This window comes from Manis pentadactyla, chromosome 12 (assembly GCF_030020395.1).
Source record: "Manis pentadactyla isolate mManPen7 chromosome 12, mManPen7.hap1, whole genome shotgun sequence".
In the NCBI taxonomy this organism is placed as follows: domain Eukaryota; kingdom Metazoa; phylum Chordata; class Mammalia; order Pholidota; family Manidae; genus Manis; species Manis pentadactyla.
In genome coordinates this window covers 58,516,518-58,540,218 of record NC_080030.1, presented here as the reverse complement: position 1 = coordinate 58,540,218, position 23,701 = coordinate 58,516,518, and the positions used below count along the sequence as shown (strand labels likewise).

General features: G+C 35.6%; 1 protein-coding gene across 2 annotated transcripts in view; it reads left to right on the top strand.

The window, feature by feature from the left end:
- ENPP1 (ectonucleotide pyrophosphatase/phosphodiesterase 1) overlaps positions 1-23,701 on the top strand; it is an 83,901-nt gene that overhangs the window by 39,059 nt on the left and 21,141 nt on the right. For both annotated transcript variants that reach the window (XR_008992766.1, XM_057489260.1), the window contains exons 2-12: positions 9,909-9,981; positions 11,904-12,020; positions 12,770-12,900; positions 13,815-13,870; positions 15,665-15,762; positions 17,636-17,715; positions 18,697-18,816; positions 19,908-20,017; positions 20,662-20,727; positions 21,044-21,116; positions 23,454-23,562. Coding sequence is in view for 1 of the 2 variants with exons in the window: in XM_057489260.1 (XP_057345243.1) it covers positions 9,909-9,981; positions 11,904-12,020; positions 12,770-12,900; positions 13,815-13,870; positions 15,665-15,762; positions 17,636-17,715; positions 18,697-18,816; positions 19,908-20,017; positions 20,662-20,727; positions 21,044-21,116; positions 23,454-23,562 (1,033 nt within the window). In the remaining variant the exon portion in view is untranslated. The remainder of the gene's footprint in view (positions 1-9,908; positions 9,982-11,903; positions 12,021-12,769; positions 12,901-13,814; positions 13,871-15,664; positions 15,763-17,635; positions 17,716-18,696; positions 18,817-19,907; positions 20,018-20,661; positions 20,728-21,043; positions 21,117-23,453; positions 23,563-23,701) is intronic.

The window sequence follows — 23,701 nt, the reverse complement described above, 5'->3', positions numbered from 1 at the left end:
CACACAGTTCTCTTAATATTGTTTCATTCCTGGAGATCCTTTTGTCTCTCTCTATGTCAGCTTCTATGCGTTCCTGTTCTCTGATTTCAATTCCATCAATGGCCTCTTGCATTCTATCCATTCTGCTTATAAACCCTTCCAGAGTTTGTTTCATTTCTGCGATCTCCTTTCTGGCATCTGTGATCTCCTTCCGAACTTCATCCCATTTCTCTTGCGTATTTCTCTGCATCTCTGTCAGCATGTTTATGATTCTTATTTTGAATTCTTTGTCAGAAGACTGGTTAGGTCTGTCTCCTTCTCTGGTGTTGTCTCTGTGATCTTTGTCTGCCTGTAGTTTTGCCTTTTCATGGTGATAGGAATAGTCTGCAGAACTGGGACGAGTGACGGCTGGAAGGACTTCCCTTCTTGTTGGTTTGTGGCCCTCCTCTCCTGGGAGAACAGCGACCTCTAGTGGCTTGTGCTGCGCAGCTGCGCGCAGACAGGGTTTCTGCTTCCTGCCTGGCTGCTATGGAGTTAATCTCCGCTGTTGCTGTGGGCGTGGCCTAGCTCGGGCAGCTGCTCCAAAGTGGTGGAGTCGCGTTGGAGCAGGAGCTGCTGGGAGGCTATTTATCTCCGTAAGGGGCCTCCCTGCTCCCTGCAGCCCAGGGGTTAGGGTGCCCAGAGATCCCGGATTCCCTACCTCTGGATTAAGTGACCCACCCTGCCCCTTTAAGACTTCCAAAAAGCGCTCGCCAAAACAAAACAGCAAAAAAGCAAAAAAAAAATGGTCGCGCGCTTTTCTTATGTCCTCTGTCGCCAGCCTCCAGTGCCCGCTCACTGTTCTTGCTGCCCTGTTTTCCTAGTATCGAGCGCCCTGCACTCTGGCCCGGATGGCTGGGGCTGGGTGTTCGGCAGCCCTGGGCTCTGTCTCCCTCCCGCTCTGCCTGCTCTTCTCCCGCCGGGAGCTGTGGGGTGGGGCGCTCGGCTCCCGCGGGGCCGGGGCTTGTATCTTACCCCCTTCGTGAGGTGCTGGGTTCTCTCAGGTGCGGATGTGGTCTGGATATTGTCCTGTGTCCTCTGGTCTTTATTCTAGGAAGGGTTGTCTTTGTTATATTTTCATAGATATATGTTGTTTTGGGAGGAGATTTTCGCTGCTCTACTCACGCCATCATCTTCCGCCCCATATGTTAGCATTTTTTTACATCTATCTGTTATAGCTCTTGTCCAGCCCCATTGTAGTCATTCATTTTGATGACCACTCCTCCCCCCTTGGTTTCTCTGTCAGAGTAAGAGTTGCCTCCATTTATATCTCTGGCCTTTAGCAAATGGACTGCACACAGTAGGCACTCATATTTGAATGAAGGATTGAGAAAGGACGAATCGTACAAATATATAAATGCCACAATATTTGAGGGAATTCGTGAGAAAAATTGAGTGATTTTTAAAAATCTCTTTCTTACTATTTATTAAACGTCTAAGAAAGATCTAAGGATTTAGGGATTTAACAAAAAATCAGGAAACTCCAAGTACTCTTCTAACACAGGCAAAACATTTCAATAACTTTTATTTGTATTTCCTAGCTCCAACTTCTCTATTTTTTTTTTGTAGAAAGGTTAAGGGATGATGTATTTTATTAGTGTGATTTTTTTTATTAAGGTATCATTGATATACACTCATATGAAGATTTCACATGAAAAGCAATGTGGTTACTACATTCACCCATATTATCACGTCCCATCCACCCCACTGCAGTTACTGCCCATCAGCATGGTAAGATACCACTGAGTCATTACTTGTCTTCTCTGCTACACTGTCTTCCTAGTGACTCTCACACACACCATGTGTTCTAATCATAATGCCCCTCAATCCATTTATCCCTCCCTTCTCACCTACCCTCTCCCACTCCTCCCCTTTTGTAACTGCAGTCTTGGAGTCTGTGAGTCTGCTGCTGTTCTGTTCCTTCAGTTTTTCTTCATTGTTATACTTCACAAATGAGGGAAATCATTGGTACTTGTCCATTTCCGCCTGCCTTATTTCACTGAGCATAATAACTTCTAGTGTCATCCATGTTGTTGGAAATCATAGGATTTATTTTCTTTTTCTGGCTGAACAATATTCCATTGTGTATATGTACCACATCTTCATCCATTCATCTACTGATGGACACTTAGGTTGCTTCCATATCTTGGCTATTATAAATAGTGCTGTGATAAACATAGGGGTGCATTTATCTTTTTGAATCTGGGATCTTGTTTTCTTTGGGTAAATACCTAGGACTGGAATTACTGAGTCAAGTGGTATTTCTATTTTTAGTTTTTTGAGGAACCTCCATACTGCTTTCCACAATGGTTGAACTAATTTACATTCCCACCAGCAGTGTAGGAGGGTTCCCCTTTCTCTGCATCCTCACCAGCATTTGTTGTTCTTTGTCTTTTTGATGTTGGCCATTCTAACTGGTGTGAGGTAATATCTCATTGTGGTTTTAATTTGCATTTCCCTGATAATTAGCAACGTGGAACATCTTTTCATGTGCCTGTTGGCTATATGAATTTCCTCTTTGGAGAAGTGTCTGTTCATATCCTTCATCCATTTTTTAATTGGGTTATTTGCTTTTTGGGTGTTGAGGCATATGCGTTCTTTATACGTTTTGGATGTTAACCCCATGTCAGATATGTTGTTTTCAAATATATTCTCCCATATTAAAGGATTCCTTTTTGTTTTACTGATGGTGTCCTTTGCTGTACAGAAGCTTTTTAGCTTGATGTAGTCCCATTCATTTGTTCATTTTTGCTTTTGTTTCCCTTGCCTGAGAGGATGTGTTCAGGAAAAAGTTGCTCATATTCAAGAGATTTTTGTCTATGTTTTCTAATAAGAGTTTTATGGTTTCACAATTTACATTCAGGTCTTTGATCCATTTCAAGTTTACTTTTGTGTATGGAGTTAGACAATAATCCAGTTTCATTCTCTTACATGTAACTGTCCAGTTTTGCCAACACCAGTTGTTGAAGAGGCTGTCATTTCCCCATTGTATATCCATGGCTCCTTTATCGTATATTAATTGACCATATATGGTTGGGTTTATATCTGGGCTCTCTAGTCTGTTCCATTGGTCTATGGGTCTGTTCTTGTGCCAGTACCAAATTGTCTTGATTACTGTGGCTTTGTAGTAGAGCTTGAAGTCAGGAAGCATAATCCCCCCTGCTTTATTCTTCCTTCTGAGGATTCCTTTGGCTATTCAGGGTCTTTTATGGTTCCGTATGAATTTTAGAACTATTTGCTCTAGTTTGTTCAAGAATGCTGTTGTATTCTGATAGGAATTGCATTGAATCTGTAGATTGCTTTAGGCAGGATGGCCATTTAGACAGTATTAATTCTTCCTATCCATGAGCATGGGATGTATTTCCATTTATTGGTGTCTTCTTTAATTTCTCTTAAGAGTGTCTTGTAGTTTTCATAGTATAGGTCTTTCTTCTCCTTGGTTAGGTTTATTCCTAGGTATTTTATTCTTTTTCATACAATTGTGAATGAATTGTTTTCCTGATTTCTCTTTCTGCTAGTTCATCGTTAGTGTATAGGAATGCAACAGATTTCTGTGTGTTGATTTTGTATCCTCCAACTTTACTGAATTCAGTTATTCTAGTAGTTTTGGGGTGGATTCTTTAGGGTTTTCTATGTACAATATCATGTCATCTGCAAACAGGGAAAGTTTAAATTCTTTCTTACCAATCTGGATGCCTTTTATTTCTTTTGTATTGTCTGATTGCCGTGGCTAGGTCCACCAGTACTGTGTTGAATAAAAGTGGTGAGAATGGGCATCCTTGTCTTAGTCCTGATCTTGAAAAGCTTTCAGCTTTGTGCTGTTAAGTATAATGTTGGCTGTGGGTTTGTCATATATGGCCTTTATTATGTTGAGGTAGTTGCCCTCTATACCCATTTTGTTGAGTGTTTTATTAATGAATTGATGTTGAATTTTGTTGAATGCTTTTTCAGCGTCTATGGAGATGATCGTGTAATTTTTGACATTCTTTTTGTACATGTGGTGGATGATGTTGATGGATTTTTGAATATTGTACCATCCTTGCTGCCCTGGAATAAATCCTACTTGATTATGGTGGATGATCTTTTTGATATATTTCTCTCTTTGGTTAGCTAATATTTTGTTGAGTATTTTTGCATCTATGTTCATCAGGGATGTTGGTCTATAATTTTCTTTTTTTATTGTGTCTTTCTCTAGTTTTAGTATTAGAGTGATGTTGGCCTCATAGAATGAGTTTGTAAGTATCCCCTCCTCTTCTAGATTTTGGAAAACTTTAAGGAGGATGCATATTAGGTCTTCACTAAATGTTTGATAAAATTCAGCAGTGAAGCCATCTGGTCCAGTAGTTTTGTTCTTAGGTAGTTTTTTGATTACCAGTTCAATTCCATTGCTGGTAATTGGTGTGTTCAGATTTTCTGTTTCTTCCTGGGTCAGCCTTGGAATGTTGTTTTTTATAGAAAGTTGTCCATTTCTTCTAGGTTATCCAGTTTCTTAGCATGTAATTTTTCATAGTATTCTCTAATAATTCTTTGTATTTCTGTGGTGTCCATAGTGATCTTTTATGTGTGTAGACTGATTCTGTTTATGTGTGTAGACTCTCTTTTTTTCTTGGTAAGTCTGGCTAGGGTTTCATCTATTTTGCTTATTTTCTCAAAGAATCAGCACCTGCTTTCATTGATTCTTTCTATTGTTTTATTTTTCTCGATTTTATTTATTTCTGCTCTAATCTTTTCTATGTCCCTCCTTCTACTGACTTTCGGCCTCATTTGTTCTTCTTTTTCTAGTTTCATTAATTGTGAATTTAGACTTCATATGGGATTTTTCTTCTTTCCTGAGGTAAGCCTGTATTGCAATATACTTCCCTTTTAGCATGGTCTTGGCTGTGTCCCACATATTTTGTGGTGTTGAGGTTTTGTTTCTAATCGTCTCCATATATTGCTTGATATCTTTTTTTATTTGGTCATTAATCCATTGATTATTTAGGAGCATGTTGTTAAGCCTCCATGTGTTTGTAGTCTTTTTTTGGGTGTTTTTTGCATAATTTATTTCTAGTTTCATACCTTTGTGGTCTGATGCTTGTTGGTACAATTTCTTTTTGTAGCCTAATATATGATCTGTTCTTGAAAGTGTTCCATATGCACTTGAGAAGAATGTGTATCCTGCTACTTTTGGTTGAATTGTTCTGTAGAAGTCTGTTAGTTCCATCTGTTCTAATGTGTTGTTCACTGCCTCTGTCTCCTTATTTATTTTTTGTCTTGTTCATATGTCATTTGGAATGAGTGTTGTGTTGAATTCTCCTAAAATGAATGCATTGCATTCTATTTCCCCCTTTAATTCTGTTAGTATTTTTTTCACATATGTAGGTGTTCCTTTTTGGGTGCATAGATATTTATAATGGTTATATCCTCCTGTTGGACTGACCCCTTTCTCATTATATAATGTCTTTTTTGTCTCTTGTGACTTTCTTTGTTTTGAAGTCTCTTTTGTCTTATACAAGTACTGTATAAGACAACTTTTGACATTCTTTTTGTACATGTGGTGGATGATGTTGATGGATTTTTGACAACTCCTGCTTTTTTCTCCCTATTAATTGCATGGAATATCTTTTTCCATCCCTTCCCTTTTAGTCTGTGTATGTCTTTGGGTTTAAAGTGAGTCTCTTGTAAGCAGCATATAGATGGGTCTTATTTTTTTATCCATTCAGTGACTCTATGTCTTTTCATTGGTGCATTCAGACCATTTACATTTAGGGTGATTATTGATAGATATGTACTTATTGCCATTGCAGGCTTTAGATTGTTGGTCACCAAAGGTTTAAGGATAGCTTCTTTACTATCTAACAGTCTAACTGAACTCACTTCGTGTGCTATTTCAAACACAATCTAAAGGTTCTTTTTTTCCCCCTCCCTTTTCTTCCTCCTCCATTCTTTATATATTAGGTATCGTATTCTATACTCTTTATGTATCCCTTGACTGACTTTGTGGGTAGTTGATTTAATTTTGCATTTGCTTAGTAATTAATTGGTCTACTTCCTTTACTGTGGTTTTATTTTCTCTGGTGACAGCTATTTAGCTTTAGGAACACTTCCATATATAGCAGTTCCTCCAAAATACACTGTAGAGATGGTTTGTGGGAGGTAAATTCTCTCAACCTTTGCTTATCTGGTATTTGTTTAATCCCTCTTTCAAATTTAAATGATAATCAGCTGGATACAGTATTCTTAGTTCAAGGCCCTTCTGTTTCATTGCATTAAATATATCATGCCCCTCTTTTATGGCCTGTAAGGTTTTTGCTGAGAAGTCTGATGATAGCCTGATGGGTATTCCTTTTGATGTGATCTATTTTCTCTCTCTGGCTGCTTTTAATACTCTGTCTTTGTCCTTGATCTTTGCCGTTTTAATTATTATATGTCTTGGTGTTGTCTTCTTTGGGTCCTTTGTGTTGGGAGATCTGTGCACCTCCATGGCCTGAGAGACTATCTCCTTCCCCAGATTGGGGAAGTTTTCAGCAATTACCTCCTCAATGACACTTTGTATCCCTTTTTCACTCTCCTTCTTCTTGTACCCCTATAGTGCAAATATTGTTCCATTTGAATTGGTCACACAATTCTGTCAATATTCTTTCATTCTTAGAGATCCTTTTTTCTCTCTGTGCCTTAGCTTCTTTGTATTTCTGTTCTGTAATTTCTGCTTCATTTACCATCTCCTCTACTTCACCTAATCTGCTTTTAAATACCTCTATTGTATGTTTAATTTTGGATACTGTATTTTTCAAAGTTTCTATCTCTTGAATTCCTCCCATAGTTCTTGAATATTTTTCTGTAGCTCCGTGAGCATGTTTATGATTTTTATTTTGAAATCTCTTTCAGGAAGATAGGCATGTTCAGTTTCACTTGGTCCTCTTTCTGGTGTTTGTGGGATTTTGGTCTAAACCAGATTCCTTCAATGTTTCATCTTTGTAGGTGGCGCCCTCTAGTGCACAAAACCTCTACTCTCTAGAGCTGCTCAGCCCCTGGCCAAGCACCCTGTCTTCTAAGATAAAATGTTTTTCTATAGTTTTTAAGAAAATATGAAAACTACCTAGGTTGTTATAGAGCTAAAAGTGGTTGATAGATTTTGCTGTTGCTTGGTTAAACCACTTTGTGATGCTAATTCAAATTGAATTATATTTCATAGCTCTGAAAATTGTTGAAGAGTAATTTCCTACTTAAAACCATTCTGATAGGGTGTTGAGTTCCAAAGTAGGAGAGAGCTCCAATTTCATCTTTTATGGTTGTGACTATAGATGAGAAATGATTGTTTCTGTTCTCATACTTTGTTTCAATTCCATGCTTTGTGTTATCGTATAAAAGGTAAATCTATATAACATCTATCAGTGAAGAGGTGATTAAAAAATAAATCAGCATGTGTCTTTGGCAGTTTAACAAGAAGGTTAAGACCAGCATACACTAGGTGTGTTATAAATTCATGCTGAACACTTAAATGTTGGTTTACTACAAACTTTTACATAGTTTTTCTCAAGATGAGACTTATTTGTAATAGAGCTGTTCACAAGTACTGTTTTATATTTAGCAAGAATAGTAGAATTATTGGTAATACCTTTTCATGACTGAATTTCTTACATCAGTGAGGAAATATGCATTTTAAGTCAATGAATTTCAGAATCTAAATAAAGTTCTGTTACTGTGATTTCTATTTATTGGTAAAAGGTTAACTCTAGTTACTAGGAAAAGTACTTTAACTTTTGAGTTTACCTTATACCAAGTTCAGGTTTCCTCTTTTGGTTTCATCTCCATTTTAAGTTGTCCCAATTCTAATACTTAGACTATGAAATTTTTCAGGGTTCATAAATTGTTTTCCCTCTTTCATTCCCACTCCCTCACTCACCTGGCCCCTCCGAGTTCTCCATTCAAATACCCATGTGCACATGGTCCTCTCTTTAGCCATTGCAGCCACACCTTGAGTCTCTTGTTCCCTTTGCTACTCTCTTAGTCCTCCCTGCCTTCTACCTTCCCACACCTTATTCCCTTTTTATCCCATTCCCCCAGTCCCTCTTCTGAAATGGGGGAATTGACAATCCATGACCTCAGGTCAAGCTGGGGTCCCAGAGCTTGGGCTGTTTTCCACTCTTGTTGGTTCAATTTCCATCGATGCAGCTGATTAGCTGCCATCCTTCATATGGGATGTCCTAAGCTGCCTTCATTACTTCAGAGCCCCGCCTAGACTTCCTCATTCCCAGCAGATGCTTCTCACTTGCAGAAGATTGAAGAGGTCCATCGGCAGTCACTTCCAATTTCCTATGGCTACACCTCATTATTTTTGGTGTCTTCCTTCTCAGCCTTCTTCTGACACACCTATCTCTGAGGTTACTTAACTACCTCAGCATATTTTATTGTGTAGATTGAACTGATGTTTTTAACCAGTTTCTTAAAATTTTAAGTCAATGAATTTCAGGTTTTTGTTTGTTTTTATGAATACCAATAAAAATAAACATCCTTGGGATAGCTATGTTGCCCTCTTGTGAGGGCAGGCAATCCTAGCTTTTCACACCTCCCTGACATACACAATTTCAGTTACCACAGTTTAATTACATAACTCCAGTCCTCCAACAACATGGTTCAAATTTTACTTACCAGGATTTGTTAACTATGAGTAGTGGCATATCATGGTCAGTGACCAGTGACTCTGACTGGTTATTGTACATCTCATGGTCAAGTCAGCACAGAAAGCAGAGCATGTAGGTATGTTGTTTCTTTGTCTCCAGTGCTGAGTGTACATGACATTTGATAAAAATGAGCAATTGGCTGCTAACAATGAAAGTGAAGTAAAGGAAAGGAAAGAAAAGTGATAAGGCTAGAAGTGAAATTCAAATAAAATATAAATGGGGTTTGGAAGAAATAGCTAACTCTGGGTGTAACACTGCTGCTGTTCAACAGACTCCAGATATGCAGGTGGAGGAACTTAGTGACTGTGAATTTATTGATATATGGAGTTCTGTCAACGGATTTCTTTCTTTTTTTTTTTTTGGTGAACATATTCTTTATTTTCTCAATCATTTTACCAAGTATTTACATTGAGCATATACTTTATATAATGTATATTAAATAAGTTGTGTCCCTTGTAAATGTAACTCTTTAGTTTGTATTCTTTTGTGACTGCCTTGTTGCCCTAAATATTATCTTCTCAACTGTATTGCAGTGTGTGCATCTGTAATTCATTCATTTTTTCTTGCCAAGTTTTATTCCCTTTTGTTGCATGACAACTTATCCTCTCTGCTGTTAACTGACATTTGCTGTTCCCATTACAGGGCTATTACTAATAGTACTGCTATGAGCATTCTTTTTTGCACATGTGTGTGTAAGTTTTCCCAACTTGTGCACATAGGAGTTGAATTGCTGAGTTGAACTAAATGCATATCTCCAACTTTTCCAAATAGTTTTAACCTGTTTTCCAAAGTAATTGTGTGGTTTTACAGAAGTAGTACATGTGAGTTTCCATTACTCTTTCCATCCTTACCAATACTTGTGTCATCCAACTGTTTAACATTTGCACATCTGTTAGTTCTCTAGTGCAATATCAAATTACGGTATTAACTTCCATTCTGTCAACAGATTTCTTTACATTGACTGAGAAATGTCTGGCAATGTTAACCTTGGATGGCTTGGATTCATTTGCTAAACTAATTTAATTAAACTGTTGAAGTCTAACACACACAGAGAAAAACAAGCATGTGTGTGCAGTCTGAATTTTCACACAGTGAGCACATCTGTGTGACCAATACCCATATCAGGAAAAAGAGCAGAACCAGCAAGTTTAGAATCATTTGAAGAAATAAAACATTTGAGGACATAAAAGGATTCCGAAGCTATATAATTTCCTTTTCTCCCCATAGGTTTTATCCGTCTGTGTGTTAGCAACAATCCTTGGTTGTATATTTGGGTTGAAACCAAGCTGTGCCAAAGAAGGTAATTAGTACAGTAATTGCTGTGTATGTCTGTGTGTGGGGTGCTTTTAGCCTTCTTTAGAATGCTGTTGAGATAAGCATTATGCTCTAATCCTGTGGGTACTTGATATCACACATTTGATGCTGCTTTGAGCCTTCTTGAAGCTCTTCTATTATTTTAGACATATGACATGTTATTTACTCACACAACATCATCCTAAAACAACAAAAGGGACTGTGACCAAAAGAGTAACCAAACAAAGAAAAAACTAAAAACAAAACAAAAAAATTAAAAACAAAGACACAAACACATAGGCATAGCTAACAGAACTTCTGGAGCCCTCTGGCTGACTTCCTCTAGAGACTTACTAGGATACTTTTTGCTCTAAGGAGTTAGTTGCTGAGGGAGCCCTGGAGGTTACTAGGTGACCAATTAGCATCCCTAGGCAACCAGAAACTTACCATTATATACCCTTAAGGCTTTTAAAATTTGGTGGACATCGGTAATTTCAAAGCAATAGTGATATTTTTAAGCTTCAACATACACATTTTTTTCTCTTTAAATCAAGTGCAGAAATCTATCCAGCATTGACAAGATTACTATAAATAATAAAACTTTGAATCAAAGTACAGTTGACCCTTGAACACCTGGGTTTAAACTGTGTGGGCCCACTTATATGTGGATTCTCTTCAATAAATGCATTGGAAATTTCTTTTGGAGATTTGAGACAATTTGAAAAAACATTTTCTTTTCTGTAAGCTTACTTTTTTGTAAGAATACAGTATATAATGTATACAACATACAAAATATATGTTAATTGGCTGTTTATGTTATCAGTAAGATCAGCAGTAGGCTACTAGTACTTTAATTTGGGGAGATCAAAAGTTATATGAAGGTTTCAACACCTGGGGTCAGTGCCCTTAACTACACATTATTCAAGGGTCAGCCATATATTATAGTAGTTTTATTTTGTCTCTGAGGTAGTTTTTTTCTCACCATTCTTATTTTTTTAATAATCTAGTAAAAACCTAGCCTATTCCAGATAGCTAGTAAAGAGTTACAATGTCAAATTGTTGTTTTTAATGAAAAGTATTTTCCTTCCATCTCCACCATGTTTACATTTAACAAAAGCTTACTAGTACCAACTATAGTCAAGCATCTTGCTGGGTAACAGGGATGCAGTATGCTGGGCAAAATCCAGGTGTGGTCTTTGTTCTTAAGAAGTTTATAATCTTGTGTGAGACTAAAATACTAACCAGGTAATCTAGTTACAAATAGAATTAAGTGACTGAGGAGAAGAACAAGGTCTTATAAAAGCTTTTAAAAAGGAGCACAGACCTAGACTAGGCAGTTTTGGACTGGTTCTCAGAGGGAACCAGGTTAATCTGAAGGTGAGATGGGTGTTTTAGGTAGGCAGGAGGGCAATCTGCAGAATGTGTTCTGCACAAATAGATTACTTCTTTTTTACACAAAGACTGACAGTGAGGTCCGTCAGGTATCTTTCTCTTCCTGAAATGTTCATAGGTAACCACTTTTAAAACCTTTTCTCACATTTTTGACATTTTAGAGACCCCCATGGCTGTGTAAGCCAACTTTCTCAGAGCATAGAATATTCAGAACAAGCCTGTATTCTGACTTTCCTTTCCCATACCATAAGTGTTTCGGTCTTACCAGACCCAGTAAGGTTTATAATGAAATTAAAAAGTTGTTCTTGTTTCTTCCTTTGGCAAGAGATTTTTTAAAAAAATGCAAACTCTCCATAAAGTTACCTTCCATTTGTGTCACTTTTCCTTGTGTATTTGTGAAGATTCTTGGGTAACTGTATTACCCTCCTCTGTGTTTTCTAAAGTAGTGTTTGAATCTAACATAGGTGTATGAGTTAGTGTTTGCTTTGGAATTATTTAATGATTAGAAACATCTGACTCATTATTTACTGTTTTCAGTTAAAAGTTGCAAAGGTCGCTGTTTTGAGAGGACATTTGGGAGCTGTCGTTGTGATGTTGCTTGTGTTGGCCTTGGAAACTGCTGTCTGGATTACCAGGAGACGTGTATAGAACCAGGTAAGAATGTGCCTGGAGAAAGATGGAGTCATGGGCATGAGTAAAAGAACAGGGGAAAGTTCTGCCTCTTTTATGTATGTGATATACCTAACTCATTCAAGATTTTTAGAAATTTGGCCTTATATTTCCTTAAAGAAAAAAATTTCATGTGTTTTTGCCTTTGTTAAGCATTTTATGGGTAGCTAAATACTGTCCCTATTTTTAATGGATGCTAAAAAGCTGTAGTCTAATTTGCATTCAAACGAAGTTCAAAAGGGATACTTGAAATTGAATTATTTTCATTATGGGCTTATTACAAGAGTTCTTAGATGTTCACTTAAACTTTAAAATAAACCCATCAGAATATGAAAATATGTAATTTTCACAGTTTGATTTGGACTTCCTACACATGACGTGGAATAATATTTAAATGGGAATGAGCTAGATTTTAGGTTAAATTTTTAGAACTGAAAAAAAAATGGCTGATGGAAAAAATCTACATATGAATTGTATAATAATAATTATGTTTGTTCGTGTTTTAAAATGATGAAATTCTGCTTGTTTTTTAGCAAAATAGTAGTAATTGTTGCCTTCATGCTTTCTATCTGTTAGTTCAGGTTGACCACTGTGGGGGCAGATTCTGTGACTCAGAGTTATGAAGTAGTTCATTGTCTCTTATGGATCATGCTCCAGGAGACACCAATTCTGTGTTCATTTTTGATGTGTTGAATTTAGGCCATAAAATGTATTTTGTTGCTACTTGTTTCTAGAACATATATGGACTTGCAGTAAATTCAGGTGTGGTGAGAAAAGGTTGTCCAGAAGCCTTTGCTCCTGTTCAGATGACTGTAGGGACAAAGGTGACTGCTGCATCAACTATGGCTCTGTGTGTCAAGGTGAGGTTTCCATGCACTTATCCAGTTCTACAGCAGACTGACATCTTCCTAGATCTTACTTCTGTTTTTGCATAGGTGTTTTTTTTTTTTTCAGTAGGAGTCATATTTATTAATTATATTAGCTGACAAAATATTTTTAAAACATTTGATTAAAGGAAATTTCAAACATAGATGTGAGTAAAGAGAGTATGTAATGAACTTTGTAATCATCAGCAAGCCTAATAAATTGTTATCTATACATGACCAATCTTGTTCCATCTGTAGTCCTCACTGTCCTGCTACCATCCATCCCCTCATGTTATCTTGATATTAGTGCATACTTAATGCTGTATTTGTGGGAAGATTGATTTTGCAGTTCTGGATGACTTCTATGCCCTGGGGTCTCTCCTAGTAAGTGAGGACAGTGTCTGCCATGCATTGAGAGAGTAGAAGTGAAATTACTGCTTAAAATTATAATATAGTACGCAAACCAATGCTGTTATGATGTCTTGTCTAGATGTTACTGGTTTCCTTCAAATTCTTTAACAGAACCTAGCTCTATATGAGAAGAACTAAGGCATCAGGGATTTAATACCAGAAGATTTTGTTGGGTGGATAGAAGGAGGGTTGTAAATTTTGACTAAAAATGTTACCTATTTGAAAATGGAAAAGACACCTGCAAGTTCTCACAAATACTAAAACATGTTTTAGTCTTGCAATTATATGTTCTTTTTCTTCCTGATACCAGCTACCTCTTATTTTGACACAGAATAACTCTTTATGTTTGTTGTATTTCCCTAAAATCATGCCCCATATATTTATAGATTTGTCAACATATTTTGTTTTTGGAATCTGTCCTAATGTATATCACAGCATCACAATTGTTGTTACGATCAAGTGTGTCTAGCTCATTATATTTCTTGAAAATATTTTAGGTGAGAAAAGTTGGGTAGAAGAAACATGTGAGAGCATTAATGAGCCACAGTGTCCAGCAGGGTAAGATGATATTCTGAGATATTAATTTTTTATTTTTAGAAGTACCTTTTTTTTTATCTCTCAACAAATTGAAAAAATAGAAATAATAATTAATCACTGGTTCATTAGACGTTAGTTTTAGTCAGACCTTGTGTTTGGTGCTGGTGGTATAGAGATGATTATGGAATGACCCTCACTCTGGAAGCTAATGGAAAACAGAGGAGTCATGAATATTTAATCTCTAGAATTCATGAATGTTGGGTGGACGTATTGTGTCTTCCTTCTTAGGAAGGAAAGCCCCTTATTTTCATTAACAGTTTTGAGAGTTGAATATGTAGCAAATTACTTTACAGCCTCATTATTTTTTTATATTTTTAAACATTTGGGAGAAGCAACATGTCTGTGAGAGGGTGTTACATAATTTTTATAATTCGTATTTTTTGTCTTTATTTTGTGCAGTACCATACACATTCCAGGCCATCAGAAAAAATTTGTATGGAATTCAAAGGGTGGAAATTTTATGAAAATGTTAGATATATTTACCTTTGCTCTACTTAAGCTCTAACTCATATATTTTGAATTATTTATCTTCAGAAATATATTTTTACCTTTTTAAAGTAATGATTTTTCTGAACTATTAAAATTTTTAAAGCTGTATTTTTGCTTATGTTTTTATGTGTATAATTTATTGTATTGTTACTTTATAACGTGTATTTTTTTTCTTTTGGATGGGAGAGTAGTTTAAAAAAAAACAAAACATTAACCATAGCAGCAAAAACTAAACCTAAATCAAAGTATTCCAAAAGAACAGACTTTTTTAAAAGGAGATTTCACATGGATCCTGATCTGTCTTTAAGTCCAAGATATATTGAAAATTTAGGCCAGTGAATTTTGAATCTTTCTTTTCCTTCTAAACATTGATCATTATTTTTTAATTAATGTTAACCCCAGTGAAAATATATTGTTCCTTTCTTTACAATAAGATCATAATTTAAAACACATTTTATTATACCATAAATTATTACAGCAGTACATTTGCCTGGTGGCTCAGCAGATATGCTCTTCATTGTATGTATTGTTTGCCTCCCTCTTTGGATTTCCACCCCACATACGTGTTGTGTATGTGTGTGTGTGTGTGTGTGTGTGTGTGTGTGTGTGTGTGTGTGTGTGTGTGTATGTGTGTGTGTGTGTAATCTTATTGTCATTTCTAGCTTTGGATCATTTCTTTGTTGTTTATATTTTATTTGTAGCAAAAACCTTTCAAACATCTCTATTAAATATTAATGTCTTTCAAATATATTGGATTTAACTAAATATTGTATATACCTTATGTGATATGATAAGATCATATCGTCTAGTATGATCATCTATTAGATTCAAGTAGAGACAATGTCAGAAAGTGGTTGTTCAGGAAAAAAAAATCAATGGAAACAATTTAGAAAATGCTATTAACATTTTCTTACAAATTGAGAAAATATTATTACATTTTAGTAGCATTTGGTCTAACTTTTAGAATAGCAGTAAACATGAATGATATTCTCTGTATGGTGGCTCATAGTTGTATGAATGCTTAACCGATACTATTTAATAATAGATAGATACAATGAAATACAGAACATGTATATAAATATAAATGCTTGTAAAATATCCTTTATGAGGATGTTTGCTAAGCTTGATAGTTTACTTTCAATTCCGTACTGATCTGAGTGGAAAATCTTCACTGCACCTGTGCCAAGGAGGGAGAAAATCTTCACTTGATGTGTGTCTTCTTTCTACTTCTTTAAATATTCTCTCTTTTTCTTTCTCATTACCCAGGTTCGAGACACCTCCTACCCTGTTACTTTCTTTGGATGGCTTCAGGGCAGAATATTTACGCACTTGGGGTGGACTTCTTCCTGTTATTAGTAGACTAAGTGAGTAACTTCAGAATTGACAGAATGTCACAATTTCAGTGAGATAGACTAGGGAGGCAGTCGTTTTTTGGAAAAATACTGGCAGAATCTAATTGTTTTACCAAACTTCTATTACAAAGTATTTGAACCTAATGATAAGGAACCAGTCTTAAACATTGTAATTACCTGGAATCTACCCTTCAAATACTTCCAAGATGATACATTTACCTTAGGATTTTCATCCCTTGGCTGATACATGTATTTTTTTTCCTTTGAATTTTGGATTCCTTTTGTGGAAAAGTCATTCATTCATCCATTTACTTAATAAGTATTACATCTTAAAATAGAATTTCAAAAACTAAAGGTATTTCTGATACAATACTAGTAGTGTAGATATAGAATATTTGCCTGGTAGTTATCCTATAGTATTGTGTACCATCCTTCCAATTTCTCTGTCTCAACCAATGTCTTGATTGAATGATTATTCCTTAAGTTATTTTTGCAATAGTGGAATGGTCTTTCCTTAGTATTAATGCCAAATTTTTAAGTCACATTAACATCTGTAATATGGGTATCACTTGTATCATCATTGTTACTGAAAAAGGAAGAAATTGTATATGGGTATAAAAACTAGACCTTTTTTCATTTTCAATGATCAGTATTTAAGTAGCTACAGTGTAATAGTGGATTGAAATAGAAGTAAGTAAATACAACTATGTATTTATATACACCTTAGTGTTCTTCTGGAATTTTAAAATACTATTTACCAGATGAGTATGTGAGATTGGATTAAACATTAAAATCACTCTCAGTAAATACCTATGTACATTTATTATAGTTCTTTGGTCACAAGCCAAAATAATTTTTGGAAAACTTAAAAAAATTTAAGTCTTTAATTTCTACCTGGAAAAAAATAGTTTTTGTAAAAAAAACCCAGTTGACATAAAAAATCTTCAGCAAAGCCCTTGCTCAGGTAAGGAAGGCTCTGTTCTTATCAGATAGGACCATGGTCTTTGAACCTTGAATCTACCTGTTTGTTACCATTCAGAGAAAAATTCGTCCTGTTGGCACCCAATATGGTGTCCTGAGTTCAGAATTAAGGAGCTGTAGGTACCTATAGGTGAAATGTAAAAGAAACCATTATACACAATTAGCTTAAGCACTAGCTTTGCCTGATTGAGTGAGTAGTCTGTAATTCTGAATTGCTACGAAGACATTGAGACAGACAAACACATGCCAATCTGAGGAGCATTTTCAGGCAAGGAGGTATTGAAATGCTAGGATGATTAGTTATGTGTTCCTCTCTCAATAGTAGAGGCAGAGGAGGAGCATGACACCAAGGCTAACTCAGGACAGTCTGACTTCTGTGCTTTCTCTACCTTGAAGCCAGGAGATGCTTTTTGTCTTTAGAGCACTGTCAAATTTGTCTGGAGTTAGCTGGTTCTGGATTTTCAGGTTGGGACACTGTCACTCCAGCTACCTTTTCACCCTTGTTTTAATTTTGCAGATTTAGCTACTGCAGTTTTTTTTTGTTGTTGTTGTTTTTTAAAGCTACCTCTTATAATTTAAGTATGTGACCACCAAGTTGTATCAGACAAAGATCTAACAAGCAGCATTATTACAAATAATCTGTCTGGAACAGAATGCTATTGATAAGTTGGGCTAAGTATTTCATTGGCTTGTATTGTTTAATGTTTTTCTGAGAGAAAAATGAAATCTTAACACTGAATTTGGATCCACAAAGTTGCTGTATAATTCCCCCAGAATTGTTATGGTTATGAACTCCTGAGTTAATTTTTTTATACTGTTTAGGTTTCTGCAGTGCCAAAGCTAAATGAGGTAGACAGATTGTCAGTTGTGTTTAATAACAATCTTCAATTGTTCACCCTTGTAGAAAACTGTGGAACGTATACTAAAAACATGAGACCAGTATATCCCACCAAGACTTTCCCCAATCACTACAGCATCGTCACGGTAAGTTCTGTATTTCAACTTTTATGTGTTCATAGAAAATAAATGTAAATATGACAATATTTAAGGAAATAATTAGATATCAGACCAGGAAAAACAAACAAACAAACAAACTTCTTTTCCAGTGTGTAGTGAGCAAGGAAATGTAGGTTCTGGTCTTTGCTTGGCCACTAACTAGCTGTGCCCTTGGGAAGGTCACCTTACCTTCTGGGTCTCCATTTTCCCAGCTGTGAAAGGAGGTGACTAAAGACCCCAGGAAATGTTTCTTGGCTTCCTTTCAGTTTTGAGATTCTCTGATTCCTGTGTCCTGATATTTTCTTGCTAGTTTTATAGAATACTTGATTCGAGCCCCCAAACAGCCTCACACTCTTGCAAAATATCACAGCCAAATATCAGCTTGTCTTTCCAGTCACCTTGATGTTTGAGTTGAAACAAGCCACTTTCCCTGACTCTAGATAGGATTACAGCCCTGTTTTTGTTTCAGGCAAAGTTTTCTGATTTAATTTGAATCCAAAAAAACAGTTGAATTCATTAGGCTTTAACGTTGAAGCCAGAAATTTAGGCTTCAATACAACACTTTATTAATTTTGTTAATACAACACTAATTAAACAACACTTTAGGTTGTATTAATACAACCTATTCTTGAACCCAACCAAAAAGGAGTTTGTTTTGCAGAAATGCTTTAATCAGAAATGCAAAAGAAGAACAGAGCACTTTTTAAAAAAAAAAATTGGAAGGCTGCCTATTTATATAGGCATAGGGTGCCTAACTCATTTTGTCCTATTACATAACCTAAAACACAAATAATACATACAAGCTGGAGTGATTGGTTGTATTCTGACAATCCTGTTGTTTTATTCCTCCTTAATCTGTGTTAAATTCCTTGTAGGTTTGGATATGTTTCTCTTTGATGATTTTGTTCTGTGACTTTTAACATTAAAAATCTCATAATTTACATGAAACTTGTATTTTATATTTTTTAGGGACTTTATCCAGAATCACATGGCATAATTGACAATAATATCTATGATCCCAAAATGAATGCTTCCTTTGCAATTAGAAATAAAGAGAAATTTAATCCAGAGTGGTACAAAGGAGAACCAGTGAGTTGTTTGTTATAGCTACTAAAATAATTTCTTATATTATTCTCATCTGTTTCATTCAGAGTAACATACCAGATCTCCTGCAACTTTTAATAACCTTAATTCACTGTGTTTGTGGTCAAATGGAGATGAATGGTGATAACCCCAAGTACAATATCATTATATAGTAGGAATAGTTTATTTCAGATGGGGGTTTGGGTTATTCTGAGGCACTTTTCTTTTCTGCTTGATTCTACCTACTTGTACTAACAGTGTATAGCAGTAGTCTGGGGTAATATTTTGATTTACACAAAGCTAAATGTTTCTGAAGGAGGCAAACTGACTTCGTTTGCATATGCTAACTTAGAAGTTTCTCTCTGATTGTGATTTAGGTGTGTTCTCCTTTTAATTTTTTAAAATTTGCCCCAGTAATTCCATAGGGTCTGTTAGTCTTAATATTCCTATCAGATGGAAAAAGCATGATGTTCAATTTGCAGGTTATAAATTCAGATTTTAGCTCTGACATTTAAAGCTATGTGATTTGGGGCAAATTATTCTTTCTGTGTCTTAGTTTTCTCATGTCCATTCTGTAGACATACTGTTAACTCCCGCATAGGGTTATTGTGAAGATTATTTAAGTTATAACTACGATGCTTATAGGAATATTTGAACTGCAATTGGCAATAATAAGTGCTTAATCAATGTGAATTACATAAGCAAAAATGTCAATAAATTAAACATATGCGTATTTGTGAATTTTTCTTCTTATTTATGTCAATAAATTAAACATACATCTATTTGTGAATTTTAACTCCTATTAAGCAGGAGTATGACTCTAAGAGGTGCAGGAGTTGCCAACTGATTTATGTCTATACTTTTTTAGGTTAATTTAATTTTTTAGGTTAATTTAATCTGTATTTAATTTCTTTTTGCTGCTATTCAGAGTCATATTACGTTATTATTTTGTGGTCTAGCTGATGGAGTTTGTTAAGCTCAGAAACATTCTAGTACTTGAGAGGAATGCATTAGTGTTTCATGAGCACATACTTCCTAAGAGATGAATGTTTGCATAATTTCCTTCTTTGGTAAATTTCCTTCATTATCTTTCCCAGATTTGGCTCACAGCCAAATATCAAGGCCTGAAGACTGGTACATATTTTTGGCCAGGATCAGAAGTGGAAATTCAAGGAATTCTTCCAGACTTCTATAAAGTGTACAATGGGTATGCATAATGTACTTTTTCTAGGACCCATAATTTAGAAGAGCTTATTTTTAATCTCAGGTCCTCCTTTTTATCAAGCCCAAGTTCTAGCATTTGAGCGGTATGTTGGCTGAAAAAAATGAGAATGGTCAGAATAAGAACTCTATCTCAAAGAAATTTTAGATAGATAAATTATAACACTAGACAAGGTTATTTTTCTAGAGGTTTTCTAGAAAGTACTGGTAACATGTTGGAGTTTGTATTCAGATCTTAGGGCAGGAATGAAAAATGAAGTCATTGGTGACTGACTCCAGTTTTACCAAGAGACATTGATGAGTGTGTTCTTCATGAGATACCCTTTGTAGAAAGTATTAACACATGGGTTTTTCATGTGGTAGCAGTTGCTATTCTCAGATATGGAGCCTGGAGTAGAGCCTGGAGAGCAAATTTTAAACCCAAATACAACTTTCATATGTGTAAAATTTAACTTTTGTTCCTATGTCGAAAAAACAATAAGTTTTCAAATAAAACTCTTACATTGCTTCACATATAATTGATGCGTTTGACTGTTTTAGTCTTTCAATGCAATTTTCAATAAGAAAAACATTTATATTTTAAGCCTAAACAGTTGTCACAGATTTAATTTTGTTTGTACTTAATTTTAGCTCAATACCATTTGAAGAAAGAATTTCAGCTATTCTTAGGTGGCTGCAGCTTCCTGAAGGTGAAAGGTATGCAGACAACTCATTTCTATTGTTGATACTCCTTTGTTTTATAGAAATTACACAGTATTTTAAAATAGAGTACAAGAAAACATTTCAGTTGGCTATGAAGTTTTACATGGTCTCTTTAGTGAGAACTTTTTAGTGAGCTGTGAAGCCACATTTTGAAGAATTCCAAACCTGTAAATTATTTGTCAGCACGTTTTAGAAATATTACCCCAGTGTTGTAGAATTTTTAGTCACTATCAATTGTTAAAAATTATTCTTTTCATTCTGTTTCATAATGTGTTCATAAAATATTACATTTTGATACTGTTTGATTTAGACCACACTTTTACACTCTGTATTTAGAAGAACCAGATTCTTCAGGTCATTCATATGGACCAGTCAGCAGTGAAGTAAGTACATTTTTATCAGTGATTACTTTATTGAACCTAGTAACATCTAACTGAAGCTTGCTTTGAAGCAGCTTTGAAGACCTGTTTCTGTAAGAGTCCATAGTTTCTGGAAAGAGTGAGTATTAAGCATAATTTTACTAAACCAAAGGATGCACTTTAATCAGTTAGAGTTGGAAGAATTGTTTTGCTTATACTTTCCACAATGCTAAATTGAACTGATGATAAATTAAATTTTATATTTATCCATTCCATATCCTCCTACATTGGCCTAAAATCTAAGTGTTCTTTGAAAATTTTGTAGTTGGGTTAGAGTCCAATTTCCTATGAAAATGTGGGAGAACCTGTCAAATAGCATAAGAAGCCTCCTAAGGAATCTTCACCATAACAGATATATCTTTGTCTGACACCATACTTAAAACAGAGCTTAGGCATTAAAGAATGGGTGAGTTTATCAAAAGTACAGAAAACTTCAAATAATCATTGTTTTATTGAGTGATTACTAGGAAACTTGATATAGGGAAACTCTCATGGACTAAGGCTCTTAATGTAGCATCTTATTTGACCTGACACTCTTAGGAATTCAGCTCACTCCTGGCTGTTTGTAATCCATATAGTGCTTTGAAACATTAAATACTGCATTAAGTTTTTGTGTGTCCATATCAGTTTTGTATCTTGAAGCAAAGGAAGCAGTAGAACAAACAATGATTTAAGCTTTTTTCCTTGTCCCTCTAAGCTAACTTTACTTATGATTTTTATTTGTCTGTGACCTAAGATATGAAAAGAAACAGTAAGGATCTGTGAATATTGTTGGTCATGATGAATGGGAGAAAGATATTACCAGGATCCCTAATCTCAGAATCCTTGTTATTTTTTGCCTCATGTGACTTTGAGAGATAAAAGGCTAGGAATAGCTAGAGTTTCACCCCCAAATTCCCATCCGTTGTCCTGTCTAAGTAGCCGAGGCTGGAGAGTTTATGAGCTTCAAAGACTCTTTATCTCAGGGTCTGGATTGTCATGGACCTGTCATGGCTGACCTGTCATGTCTGTTGTGAGCCCTGATTTTTACAGTGCTACTTACTGTAAATGCTTACTTCAGCAACAGCAGGAGGAAGACAGAAAGCATGCTCAAATTTCTCATTTCAGTTTAAAACAGCTGCCTGAACTTTCTTCTGGTTTCCCTTACCTTGGGTTTACCCTAGATTTGCCCTTCTTAAAGAACAGGTTCCCCTTGGGTACTATATCATCAGGTAAAAGGGAGGAAAGACAAAGGGAAGTTGATCTGCATCCAGGTCTGTATTTACCCTTTGTTTTCTTACCATCAAAACCCAACTCCAGCAGCTCTAATGTAGTTTGTGACCTCATGTGCCCTTGCTTTGCTTCTGTCCTTCAACTAAGCAGAAATACTCCTTTTTAGAGGTGGGGTAAGGAAGATGTGACAACGTCATAATTAGTGAAAGGGAAAAGTTTCTTGTAGCTGTTTTCTTGGCTTGAACAAATTGGCTAGATGCTACTCTAATTTTTATTCTTTTCACTAAATTCACTGACACTTGAGATCCATGTGTAACATCAGTTTGACTACAAGTAAGTCTAAGGATCATTTAGACTGATTTGATATATTACAAAAAACTATAGAAGAATTTTCTGCAGGTGGTTTGCAAGGAAAGAGGAATTGTCAAAAGCAATTTGCCAATATCATTTGCATTCTTTGTGCTTGTGACATCCATATGCAAAATGATGTGTCCTTGTGACATTCATATGCAAAATTATGTGTCCTTGTGCCATTCATATGTAAAATACCTGTGGCTGTAAGTAGATAATGGGTTCTAAGACTCCCAGAAGTTCTTATTTAAAAAATTAAGTACATGGAACAAGAAGAAGCATTTCATGAATGATTTTATCATTTTGAAAATTAGAAACATTGCATTTACACAGTGAACACTTAAATGATCAGAAGATACAGGGAGAAATTGTAAAAAATGATGTGATAATTAAGAATACATTCATTTTTGGTCAAATACTGAATTGAAGCTACTATTTGGTTTAAGTTGGATTTTCTCTTAAGGAGTAGCGTTCTGAAGCTCAGGGAGGGAGAGCTAATCAGACGAGCTAACATCATTCGCAAGTGCGTACAACTGAGTAAGGGAGTTTGGGCCCTTCCACTGTTCGTGGTCAGTATTATTTCATTCTCTTCCTGTCTTTATCTGACTTCTCATAGCCTAATGTGAATCAGTTCATCATAGTATTTGCATCCCGTTTTTCTTTACTAACAGAGATAGCTTTATGTAGAAATAGCCCTTAGTGTAGAATGCATCATGTGGGATTGCTTCCCTTTCTTAGGTCATCAGAGCATTACAGAGGGTTGACACCATGGTTGGCATGCTGATGGATGGTCTCAAAGAGCTGAACTTGCATCGATGCCTGAACCTCATCCTTGTTTCAGATCATGGTACTCTGAATTTGCATCATTTACCCGTCAAATTGAGTGGTGCCTCCCCAAAAAGTTCTTAATTGATTATTATTTCATTATTTCCTCTGATTGTTATAGTTCTTTTTTTTTCTTTTAAATATAGTTTCTTATGGAAAAT